Genomic DNA, 12,516 nt, shown 5'->3' on the forward strand with positions numbered 1-12,516 from the left:
CTATTTTATCTCTTTAAAAAAGTGATCACAAATAATAGCTAAAAACCCCGAAATGTCAATATTTAAGGAGTTATGGCCATTTTAAAGTATGCTATTTTATCTCTTTAAAAAAGTGATCACAAACAATAGCTAAAAAACCCCGAAATGTCGATATTTGAGGAGTTATGGCCATTATAAAGTATGCTATTTTATCTCTTTAAAAAAGTGATCACAAATAATAGCTAAAAAACCCCAAAATGTCGATATTTGAGGAGTTATGGCCATTTTAAAGTATGCTATTTTATCTCTTTAAAAAAGTGATCACAAATAATAGCTAAAAACCCCGAAATGTCGATATTTGAGGAGTTATGGCCATTTTAAAGTATGCTATTTTATCTCTTTAAAAAAGTGATCACAAATAATAGCTAAAAACCCCGAAATGTCAATATTTAAGGAGTTATGGCCATTTTAAAGTATGCTATTTTTCCTCTTTAAAAAAGTGATCACAAATAATAGCTAAAAACCCCGAAATGTCAATATTTAAGGAGTTATGGCCATTTTAAAGTATGCTATTTTTCCTCTTTAAAAAAGTGATCACAAATAATAGCTAAAAACCCCGAAATGTCGATATTTGAGGAGTTATGGCCATTATAAAGTATGCTATTTTATCTCTTTAAAAAAGTGATCACAAATAATAGCTAAAAAACCCCAAAATGTCGATATTTGAGGAGTTATGGCCATTATAAAGTATGCTATTTTATCTCTTTAAAAAAGTGATCACAAATAATAGCTAATAACCCCGAAATGTCAATATTTAAGGAGTTATGGTCATTTTAAAGTATGCTATTTTTCCTTTTAAAAAAAGTGACCACAAATAATAGCTAAAATCCCCGAAATGTCAATATTTAAGGAGTTATGGCCATTTTAAAGTATGCTATTTTTCCTCTTTAAAAAAGTGATCACAAATAATAGCTAAAAACACTGAAATGTCAATATTTAAGGAGTTATGGCCATTTTAAAGTATGCTATTTTTCCTCTTTAAAAAAGTGATCGCAAATAATAGCTAAAAACTCTTGTACCCATATCCGATTAGTGAAATATCAACTATTAAAATATCCCCACTCCTCCAACATTTCCACTCCAACATTCTTTGCGTTTTATGAAATGTTAATGATGCCTCGCACATGCTGATGCTACTACATCTCAAAAAAACCATTCGACCAAAATACAGTCATTATTAGACGCCATCCAATTGGAACAATTTTCCGTACATTTGAGAATGACGCCACCAGTTGACAATTATGGTCACTGCATCAGATTGCATAGCATATTTTGGCATTCGTATCTTCTCGTTCCTTTTGCTGTTGTGGGGTTTTCGGAAGACCAAAGCAATTTGTTCTTAATAGGCATGCAAGTGCTCAAGAATGCATAACATTAGTTATGACCATATGTCGACATAACTTGACGCCATTTGTCGACAAACAAATGCCTGGCTATGATGAAGCTAATGGATGATGACAAATGTGTACTACTAGTTGTTTGATTTAGTTGCGGGGTTTTTGTTTGGCAAATGTTTAAAATGGAAGTTTAGTGAACTAAATTAAAAAAATATTTAAAGTGAATCCTTCGAATTTGGTAGACAAAATAGCCATAAAAAAAATTTGGCGCTTCAAATTTATTGAAGAAAATCCAATATTTAAAAATAAATTTTCTAAAATTACAGACTGCCTTAATTCAATGGCCCACATTTGCCGCTTAATGCAGCGCTACGATGAGGTTCCAACAACCTCAGTCGAGGCACATATATTTTATCAGCTCTTGGGGTCGAACAATTGAAAACGGAAATAAACTCAAAAACGACAAACACAACATACGACCATGACAAGGGAAATTGATGTTTTGGTTCCCACACTTCGCCCGCCCATCCTTTTGATCCCAAAGGGGCCCAAAATTGAAATTTCAATGGGTTCCAAAATCCACTAACACTTACCATTCAATTACATACACTTAGGTTCCTTTACACCCTCAGCCATATGGCTAGAGAGGGTATTTGATATGGCCAAAATGTGCCTCATCGAAAAAACGGTTTTAGACCCTAAGTCTCTTTGCACCAAACCCGACATTTGGAGTCGATCTAGCTATGTCCGTCCATCTATTTGTCTACCTGGCTGGTGCGCACGACAACTCTGGAAGGTAGTATCCGATTGGATCCAAACTTGGTACACCGTAATATTTTTTCTCAAACTTACGTAGAGTTCGGAGTTGGGCAATATCGGTCCACTACTTCTGGTAAACCCCAAAAGAAAAAAATAAATGATATTTGCATTACCGGGCGATCGGGTGCCTCCCACACAATGGGTCCAATATTTGGAATATCCAAAACGCTCATAAAATGCGAAATATAATGCAGATTCTTTTCAAATTTTACACATACCAATATTTTTCCCATTACAAAATCGGAATGGAGTATAGCGGACCATTCCTTCTGGTACCTCCCCCACAAAAGGTCAAAATTTAGAAGAAAAAAAAAAACAAAACGCTCATATGCGAATGCGAAATAAGCATCCGATTATTTTCAAACTTCGCACATCCAAATATTTCTACCGGACTACTCCTTTGAATACCTTCCCACAAAGGGTGCCAACATTAGGAATATCTAAAACGCTCATATAATGCGAAATATGCATCAGATTTCCTTTTAATTGCTAGATAGGGATATACCGAATCACACGTCAAAATTTTTAATAATACCTCCCCCACAACAGGTCAACATAATAATAACTATTACAACATGCGAAATAAGAGCCCTATTGTCTTCAATTATCCCACATCCCATTATTTCAACCAACAAAAGATCAAGTATGAGGAACGGATGGAACGATTTTCTTCAAAAATTGGGTATATGGGATAAGTTAGACATTAATATTTTGTATGCATTCCTTTACTCTTTTTACCATTTGTAGGCTATTTGGTATACTTTTAACAAGTTTTTCGCAAGAGCTAAGTTCAATCTTTTGCCATTCTTCGAACAAAGCTTTCTTCAAGTCTTCTTTGCAAGATATGGTATGCTGGCGGATAGCTCCATAAATTCTCCATGGGTTTTATGGCTGGACTCTAGGCTGGTGTATCCATGACGTGGGGAAAATTATATAGTAGCCATGACCGCACTTTATAAGCCTTGTGTTTCGGATCATTGTCTTGATAAAAATAATAATCTTCGCTAAGGCCGAGCTTTTTCTTACAGAGTGGCAAGCTATCTTTCAAAATGTTAACGTACATAGTCTGATCCATAATATCCTCAATAAAATGCAATACACCAGGTTCAGGTTCTTTCATATATTGCATGAAAGAAAATTGTTTGTTTCGCTTGGAGCTACTGTAAATATTATAAAGATATTTTTTCTCATGTACACCACAGACTCCACAAATACCTTTTTGTGAATATTTCCTTATTTAAAAGATCAATTTTGTTGTCAAAGGATTGGCCTAATTTATCCCTTTCAAAAATTCAAACCATTCCCAAATCACGTAACAAACGAATGATTTCACGTGAACACTTGAAAAAGAAAAACAACTTGTCATTGCTAATAAAATGTTACTGCTGTGAAATTGCAATTATTGATTGATTCTTGGTTCTGTGCCGCAAAACGGATTTCCAACAACACCACCGAAAAACTATCTGTGCAACATCATGTACTACCTACAACGCAATTGACTAAAATTGCCCGGTCTGATGGTGATGTGGCTCGTGTTGACCATTGCCCGCAATGGAGCATGAAGGTTTCTAAGTGACATTGGCGATTTCATGGACCCGCCGCTCATTGAATTTAATTCAATTTCCATCTATCGTAGCCGTTCAATAATTTGTCACAACATTTTGTTTATTAAATTGACAAATGGCATTGCATTTCAAATCTGTGTGGCATGTTGCGACATTTCCAATGCGAAATTTTGGCCAATAGTTGATTCGCATGGCCTTGAATTCAACAATAAATTGATGGGTAAAGTGTTAAATATTGGGAAAATATTTGATTTGATTTTCTTCCTTCGTATCTAACACATGTTCTCGGAAATAGTATATTTTCAGACATTATGTCAATGCTATTGGTGTGAGATCCGTTAAATGTGTTAAATCATTAGGCATTTATAATTGGGAAGGTTGTACTTTTGGCCATTTCATCAAAAATGTCACATCACATCGTTGTGACATTGATGTAGTGAAAATGAATTATTATTTTTGTTTTTGATGTACCGTACCTCCAAGCGAAACTCGTACACTTAGCAAACAATTTTCTTTCATGCAATATATGATGGTTATCAAATTCACTACCAGAAGAAACCTATATTTTTTTATTAGTGTATAGGGTACTACTACTAGTCGTAGAAAAAAAGTTTACTGTTTTTATTTATTTCTCAAAATAATGACATTTTTTCTAAAACTCACCAAATTTCTGTGCAAAAGCTAAAGTCGTACAGCTTACATTTATACGGCAACCCTGTTTCGAACTGCGTTTAACTTCACGCGATTGTTGGAAAAAGTATTTGGGGAAGTCCCTAAAAGCTAATTTATCACAATTTTCCATGTGTTGTATAATTTACTGACGTAAATATTAAAAAAATAAGAAATGGGAAGACGAGGACAAACCATTGCTGAAGTAAGAAATTTAGTAATTAAACATTACAAAATCCATAAACCGCTAAGTGAGATATAATAAAATATTTACCTTGAGTGATGAGAACTAAATTTCATGGCAAATCAAAAAGATCCATTTTTGAGTGCAGCGAAGCTACCAAAAATTGCTGAAAAGGATTTGGAAAAACTACGTTGCCCTCAAACAATAAGAAATATACTGCATAAGTCGAATTACAATGAAAAAATAGATGTCTAGCTCCTATAACCTATAATCAGCAAGCGAAATCAAGAAGTAAGATTGCGATTTGCCAAGGAGCACATATCAAAAGATTTTTCATTATGGAAGAATGTGCTGTTCTCGGACGAGAGCAAATTCAAACTTTATGGTATAAATGGTCAACCTTATGTATGGAGAAAGGCAAGTGAAAGGCTCCTTGCCAAACAAAATATGATGCATACAGTGAAGCAAGGTGGTGGGCCAGTAGATGTGGGGTTCATTTTTAGCCTCTAGATCTGGTGTATTGCATTTTATTGAGGGTATTATTAATGTGACCATTTATATTTTTCTTCAGAGCGGGACGCCTGCGGAATTTTGTAAAAAAAAAAATTATGCATTTAAAAACAAATTTTATTCAAAAACGGAGAGAATACGTATAAATCTAATTTATGAAATTAATCTTATGTCTAAGTATTTGTTTTATATTTGTCAGCAGAGCAAATTAGTTTTAAAATATAGGGTCTAGTTTTCAAGTAGGAATGGAGCTGATTACATTGTTTGTTGATGTTAGTCTTAGTAATTAAAATAGCTTTTAAAACTGTCACACTTAACTGCGTTTTTTCACTTGTCCATATTTTATTCATTAGGGAAAAAACTCTTTCGACAGGTGCGTTACTTCCAGGCATACATAAAACATACTCAATAATTGTGCGAAAGTTTGTGCAGTTGAGATTATTAGCACGGAAGTGTTTAAACAGCTCCACCCAACGGTCTTCAGTAGCAACATTCTCATCGTTCCAGCTTTTGAATTTTTCAACTGTGACGTAACTGGAAATAAGCGAAAACTCATCGAACACCTCCGTATCTTGGCTACTGCTAAGAAATCTTTGTGTGATCAGCAAATCCGTCACATTCTGTACGTCCTCCCAAGTAGGGACTTTTCTCAAATTTGACCATTCAAATACTGCTAGTTGTGCATTGAACTGGCACCACTGTTCCAAGTATTCTTTACTTGTCTTATAAAAATCCGCTGCCGCAGTTTTCACATTCTGCTCATCAACAGCAACGTCAGTTTTTTGTAATTTTACCAGTAGATTGCGGACGGAATGAGGAAGGAAAATCGAATTCTCTTTAAGTTCTAAGTTATCTCGGAGACGATTAATTTCATTCGCAGACTCTATTGCGGACACGTTTTGTCCCTCGATTTTCAACACGGCTTGATGAAAAATCGCTGTCTGTGCGTTCAAAAAATATAATCTAATTATCTAAAATATAATACAATCTGCGGCTGTTTTGATAGCATTATGAATTATATGGGCTCCACACCCAATCCCAATGAGCTGCCTTCCGACGGATAGGTTCAATTTCGCGTAAACATTATTTATCCCTTTTCTATTCTTTCCTCCGAAATTGCAGTTTGTATTGTCTGCACAAAATGCCACAATTTTCTCATTCAAATCATTGCAAGATAATACTTCTTTCAAATAGTCCACAATTATATCAGATGATTCGCCTGGCTGCTTTTGAAACTCTAAAATCCTGACTCTCACGCCTTCGTATGGTACAAAATAGCGAACTAAAACAGGGAATAATTTTATTGAGCCATGATTGGAAGCATCGGGACAGCGGGACAGATAACCTCAAAGCGGGACTGTCCCGCCCAAAGCGGGACGTATGGTCACGTTAGGTATTATGGATTAGACTATGTACCTTAACGTGTCGAAAGAAATTTTACCACTGTGTAAGGAAAAGCTCGACCTTGGCGAAGATTACTATTTTTATCAAGACAATGATCTCAAACACTAGGCTTATACGAAATGTACTCCCACCCATGGTATAATAATGAGGTAGAACAGCTAAAAAACTTCACATATACAGCCCTGAAGCTGTGCCCGCTTCCTGCCAGAATTATTTAAAATAATATGCAACAAGTTTTTTATATTTTTGTTCATATTTTTCCTTATTTCTAAAATGAGTTTAATAGCTCAAAAATTTAATGAAATGACTGTATTTTTCTTTCAAAAATACGGTTCGAACTCTTCGTTCTTTCAATTCCATGGCAAAACTGGTTAATATATCGAATGCGCGCCCTGCAATGTAGGCTTCTTCCAATCAACTGAAAGCTTTGCCTTACATTTTTATTGTACCATGTCCACACCTAAAAAATCTATTACTGTAGTGAAAGGTTTTAATTTTTTTTTAACTTTTAAAGTTGTGGAACAGAGCAGTAATAAAAACTATGATTTTCCAACCATATATATAGTTTGAAAATAAATTTAAAGACGGCGGTGACTAACAACAACTCGAGTTATCATTTCGCAGTGATTGGCAACTTTGTTGTCTGATGATAAAACATAGAATTACACTTCCCTATATTAATTGAATAAAATTGGAAAAAAGCCACTGAAAAGACACAAATCTTCTTTTTTCCTTTTTATGACAAAAAACGAATTCGAATTCTCCAGCCTATATATCCCACTTTTTCATATGGCATTTCTTCATATCGTGTACGTAAACAAAACATCTAATCCCTCATTATGCATCACCCTTATTCGTAAACAAAATATGTCGGTAATTTTGTTTTGTACTTGTTTTTCAACGAGATTTCCTTTTGCCTTTTCGTGTTAGTATTTTTAGGAACGTTTTTTAAATTTGTTGGAAAAATCCAAAATGGCGGTAAATATTATTTAAACAATAATAATTTAAAAATTAATTAATTTAACAGTTTAGGAATTTAATTTATCTGCTTTGGTATCACATTCTCAGTAAGTTTGTATAAAAAATGAAAGTAATAAACCCCCGTGGTACAACATGTGATCACCCACACAGAGTTATGAGCGAGGTACCAGTGATTGGACAAGTCTTCGTAAAAAATTTGTTAAGTAAGTTTAATTATTATAAAAAAATATTTATTTATATTATTAGAACAGTGTGGCTTGTTTGTTCGGGATACCGTAGTATTTTGTTGTTGCAAAATGAACAGGCTTTATCCCTTTTTTGTTGCTCTTATAAAAACAACGTTTGTTTATTAGTGGAGAACGATGGTAATGTTTACCAGAGGGTAAGGCAGGGAAAGAGCCACCAATCCTCATCAGTTCCTTGTTTTATGTCTGGGATATTCTTTATATTATTAATTATTTTATAATGAATTTTTTTCCATTTTTCTGCTGCGACCAATTTTAGCCGCCGCTAACCGTTGCCCATGATTTAAAGAGTTGCCGCAGTCGAAAATAAATCAACCGGCTTCGTTGTCTTATCGGTTACAAAGCAACGCAAAAAGTATCAAATATTAAAATTTTGTTTTAATTAATTAGAAATGGACAAGAAATCAAAGGAAGCATTACGTAGATATAAAAAAGCACGAAAAGCTGCCGAGTCGAGCAGTGAAAGCAGCAGCAGTAGCAGCGATAGTGAGTCCGGTTCCTCTAGTTCATACAGCTCGGAAGATGAGCGTAGGCATCGCCACAAGAAATCTCGTCAACCGGGCCTCAGGCGTTCCAGCAGTTCGAGCGGAGATGAACGCCACAAAAGAGAGAAGGAGCGTCGTTGCCAAAAGAAATTGGAAGCCAAACGCAATCACCTAAAACGTAAACTCAAAGAGGCAAAGTTGAAGAAAAAAGCTGCAGCCGCTGCGGCAGCGCTAAGTGGTCATTCCCATCGGGCACTGTCACCGGCCACGCAAGCTAAATTGAAGAAATTGGCCGAACGTAAACATCTACGTGCTGCCAGTAAGGAGCGGCGTGAGCGTGAGAAAGAAAAACATCGTGCTATGCGGGAGCGTGAACGTGAGCACCATCATCGCAGCAGTCGTTCGCCTACCAAAATTACAAAGATACGCATACACCAGGATGTAAATAGGCAGAAAACTCCACCGCGGGTACATCACCAGCTAATGTCGCGGGAGAAGATTATAATTCAGACGCGTACTCGTGACCGCACACCATCTGCTGAACGTGAACGTTTGCGACACGAGAAGATGCGCCACGAAGACATGGCCAGAGAACGAGAAAGACGGGAACGTGAAGCGGCACGCGATAAAGAAAGGGCCGAGGCATTGGCCAGATGCCAAGAACGTCAAAGGGAGCGTGAACGTTTGGCACGTGAAAAATTGCGTCGGGAGGAGGAAGAGAAGTATGGCAAGCCCATGAGTGAACGGCTGTTGGCTCGGGGTCCAGAACGTGATATCGGCGGTCGTGGTTTTGAGCCACGCGATCGTTCGTTGGAGAGAACCAAACGAGATATTGATCCCTATGATCATGGCTATGGGCGTAAGCATCGTGGAGATGATTATGACGAGGGTAAGTATTGCCTCGAATATTTAGGCAAATATATTTTTTTAAATCTTGTTATTTTCGCAGAAAGTGAACGCCGCGCCATTTTGGAACGCGAGGAATTGTTGCGTGAACGTGAATATCTTGCACGTCGCCGCGAAATGAGTCCCTCGGAATATCCTGGATCAAGTGGAAGTCGCATGCGTACCGATCCCCGTGATATATATCCTGAAGATGATCGTGAACGCGCCTACAAGAGACCCTTCATAGAGGAAGGCCGAGGAGGTGGCCGTGAACCATGGCTTTCGGAACGAGAAATAAGAGCACGAGAAATGCATGACCCTCGTGACTATCGTGAAATGGAACCGGAACATTTGTATCCAGAAGAACGTGATCGTTTGCCACCTCCCAGAGAGCGTGAGCGGGGCTATGCTGGACGCCCTGGATCAGATTGGAAGCGCAAAGAATGGGTGGGAAGTCCACGCGAGTGGCCCAACGATGAGCCAGGCCCATCATCTCATTCATCGGGACGTGGTTTTGGTGGACCGAAGAGGGGTACTGGCTCTGTTTTGCCTGGAAAAATTCCTCCACCCTCGGTTCGCGAACAAAGACCACAATCCGAAACCGATTGGGATGCTGAAGAGGGACAAATTGAAGTTTCCAAGAAACCAGAATCAAGCCGCGATGCCTGGTTGGAACATGACAAACGTGATTTGCCGGAGTCACGCGAAAAACTAGCACCCGGCGGAAGACCTTGGGACTGGCGCGAGCGAGAAGAACCATCGGGACCTCCTAGTTATTCCCGAGGTCCACCTGGCCCCATGATGCATCATCCACGTAGTGAGCGTGGTGGACGAGGAGGCTATCGCCGAGGTGGCCACATAATACATGGTGAACGTGTACCAGGCATCCATGGCTTTAGAGCTCATCATCCACCAGCTTTGTTAAGTCTGCCAACATCTGGTGGCGGATTCCATGAGGGCTCACCACGTTTCCCGAATAAACGTAATATGACCTACACTAATCCAAATATTTTGAAGAAGCAACAGGCAGCATTGGCCGCAGCAAATACTGCTGTGGCAGCTGCCAAGGCTGCTGCTCAAAGTGCTGCTAGTGGTACCACAAATCCCAGCATTTTGGGTCAATCGGCTGGAGCAGCTAGACCTGGTCAAGGAAGTGATGATAAGCCCGAAGCTGGAGAGATTGTTGGAGAAACTGAAGATAAGGCAGCAACGGGCAACAATGCTGCTGAAGTTGCACCAGAACAAACTGAACAACAAGTGGCCGGTGAGACACCAACCGAAAAGGAGAAGAAATCCGGGGAGTTGAGTGAAATAAGTGACAGTGACGATGATATTTTAAACAAAACTGAAAAGAAAGCAAAACTGGATAATGAAGACTCAAATTCACAAACTAAAATCGTTGACAAGGAAGCCACAGAGGAAAAGGGAGAAGATGATGAAATTATGGACTTTGAGGAAATATCCGATGGAGAATTGGAAGAGGAAAGGGCGGCCAAGGGTAAGTTGTAAATAATACGCCTTGAGGAATTACTAATTGATTTCGTAATTTTTAATGTAGGTGTTGGCGATGCCTTGGGTGTGGACTGGTCATCCTTGATTGCTGAAACTAAACGTTTGCCTTCATGTCCCACAACCACAGCCAAACAAAAATGGCAACCACATCGCATTATTTTGGATATTGGCATATCTATGCGTATGGCTGGCGAGGAATATGCCAAACAATTGCTCAACAATGCCAAACAACAGTTGGAAGAAGAAATGAAAGAGGAAACCAGCATCAAGACAGAACTCAAGGAGGAAGCGGCAATTAAATCTGAAATCAAAGATGAAGTTTCATCATTATCCACACTGGACGAAGATTCTCAAACGCCTGTGGAGAATGATGACAGCACTTCAGACATCAAGCCGAAAGAAGAAAAACTAGAAATTAAACCTCCAAAAGAGGAGATCATAAACATTGATAGCTTACCTCCATTGGCTTGTATGCAAGTGGCTCAACGTAAGTTGCAAATGGAACGCAACAATCTGATTGCCAATGCATGTGGTTTAAATAGCAGGGCATTGAGTGCCCGACAAGATCTAAAACTGCGCCGGCAATTGTGCGGCCTACCAGCCAGAGAGTGTCCCATTTCTCGTAATATTCCTGTTACTAGTGACAAACTTAAAGCTATGGCTTTAGCGGCTTTCCAGCGAACATTAGAAGTAAAATAAATCGCAAAACTTCATATTTGTTTTGTTAGCAAAAAACTATGCTTAATTAAATATACTATACTATGATTTAAGTAACTTGAATGTTTTAGATTTTAAGACCACATATATACAGATCTAAAAACCATAAAAATTATTTATGAATGAATTGATACGATAATGGATGAAATAAACTGAAATGTATTACCGCTGATGGAAAGGTAAAAGAGGACGTCTTCTAAATTCAGAGGAAACTGAGTGGAAAGCGTATTAGTAGTCAATACAGAAAATTAAGAACCTACGAAAATAAGTTGCAGTAAAATGAAATAAAAAGAAAAAATAAGAAATATCGGCAGAGAAAGGTGGAAAATAGAAGGAAATAAAAAGAAAAAATACAAACATCTGCAGAAAAATGGAAAAATTAACAAATTTAAGTAATTCCGAGAACGTTGGAATCCGAACAGAGATTTACAATATGAAGTGCAAACTAAAATAAAAAATGAGTGTTTCGCAACACAACGTTGTCTTTGCGAAAATTAAAGAGAGAGAGCCTCACATTTCAGATTAACCAGTGATAATTGACGTTAATTGGGAACACGTCATTTCCCTTCAACTAGAGAATAATCGACTTCAGCGGCAAAAAAAAAAAAACGATTGAAATCATATTTTCCTTAAGTATAAGAGAAATAATTCGACTAAATTCAAAGAGTCCATAAACCGCCAATTCAGAGCCCGGTTCAAAATTCCCTTTGAGATCACGATAACAGAAAGTATTTTCAGTTACATGCAGATCGAATAACTAGCGATACCCAAATTTCCAGTCCAACTGATCCCAAAGTCTGGAAACTGGCATTAGATGTCAACAGGTCAACGTTAAGCTACTCTCGAACTTTTGGGGGAATATGATGCAGCCTCTGTCAAGCTTTACGATATGCCGGTTTTTGAATAGTTAATTGATTATGCCATCATGAGGCAGGACCAAGAGTTCAACGTCGGATCAGTTGAAAATGGACGATGATCCAAAAACCATCCTAACCCTCTGGAGAACCCGAATAGATGCGTTAGAAGCAACGCGTAACATGAAAAAAGCATATCGCGTCGATTCTGAATTGACTTTAGTCTTCCAAAACGTTCGCCGATATCATTTAAAGTATTGAACACAGTCGGAATCCCAATGGAAATTCTGAAACAGCTGGAGGCTGAATA

General features: G+C 37.9%; 1 protein-coding gene across 1 annotated transcript; it reads left to right on the forward strand.

Moving 5' to 3' along the window:
* The first annotated feature begins 8,053 nt into the window (after positions 1–8,053).
* Positions 8,054–11,491, forward strand: LOC131802195 (fl(2)d-associated complex component-like). The gene is made up of 3 exons (XM_059121811.1): positions 8,054–9,127; positions 9,188–10,621; positions 10,682–11,491. Exons 1-3 carry the CDS (start codon positions 8,146–8,148, stop codon positions 11,332–11,334), a joined length of 3,069 nt encoding a protein of 1,022 aa, XP_058977794.1. The 5' UTR covers positions 8,054–8,145; the 3' UTR covers positions 11,335–11,491.
* The last annotated feature ends 1,025 nt before the right edge of the window (positions 11,492–12,516 follow it).

The sequence above is a fragment of the Musca domestica genome, unplaced genomic scaffold, assembly GCF_030504385.1.
Source record: "Musca domestica strain aabys unplaced genomic scaffold, Musca_domestica.polishedcontigs.V.1.1 2, whole genome shotgun sequence".
NCBI classification, from domain to species: domain Eukaryota; kingdom Metazoa; phylum Arthropoda; class Insecta; order Diptera; family Muscidae; genus Musca; species Musca domestica.

Excerpts from the sequence above, each read along its gene's own strand:
- LOC131802195 (XM_059121811.1), top strand. The coding sequence starts at position 8,146 with ATGGACAAGAAATCAAAGGAAGCATTACGTAGATATAAAAAAGCACGA. Across the intron at positions 9,128-9,187 it reads TGGAGATGATTATGACGAGG|AAAGTGAACGCCGCGCCATT; the intron begins GTAAGTATTGCC and ends TTATTTTCGCAG. Across the intron at positions 10,622-10,681 it reads AGAGGAAAGGGCGGCCAAGG|GTGTTGGCGATGCCTTGGGT; the intron begins GTAAGTTGTAAA and ends TTTTTAATGTAG.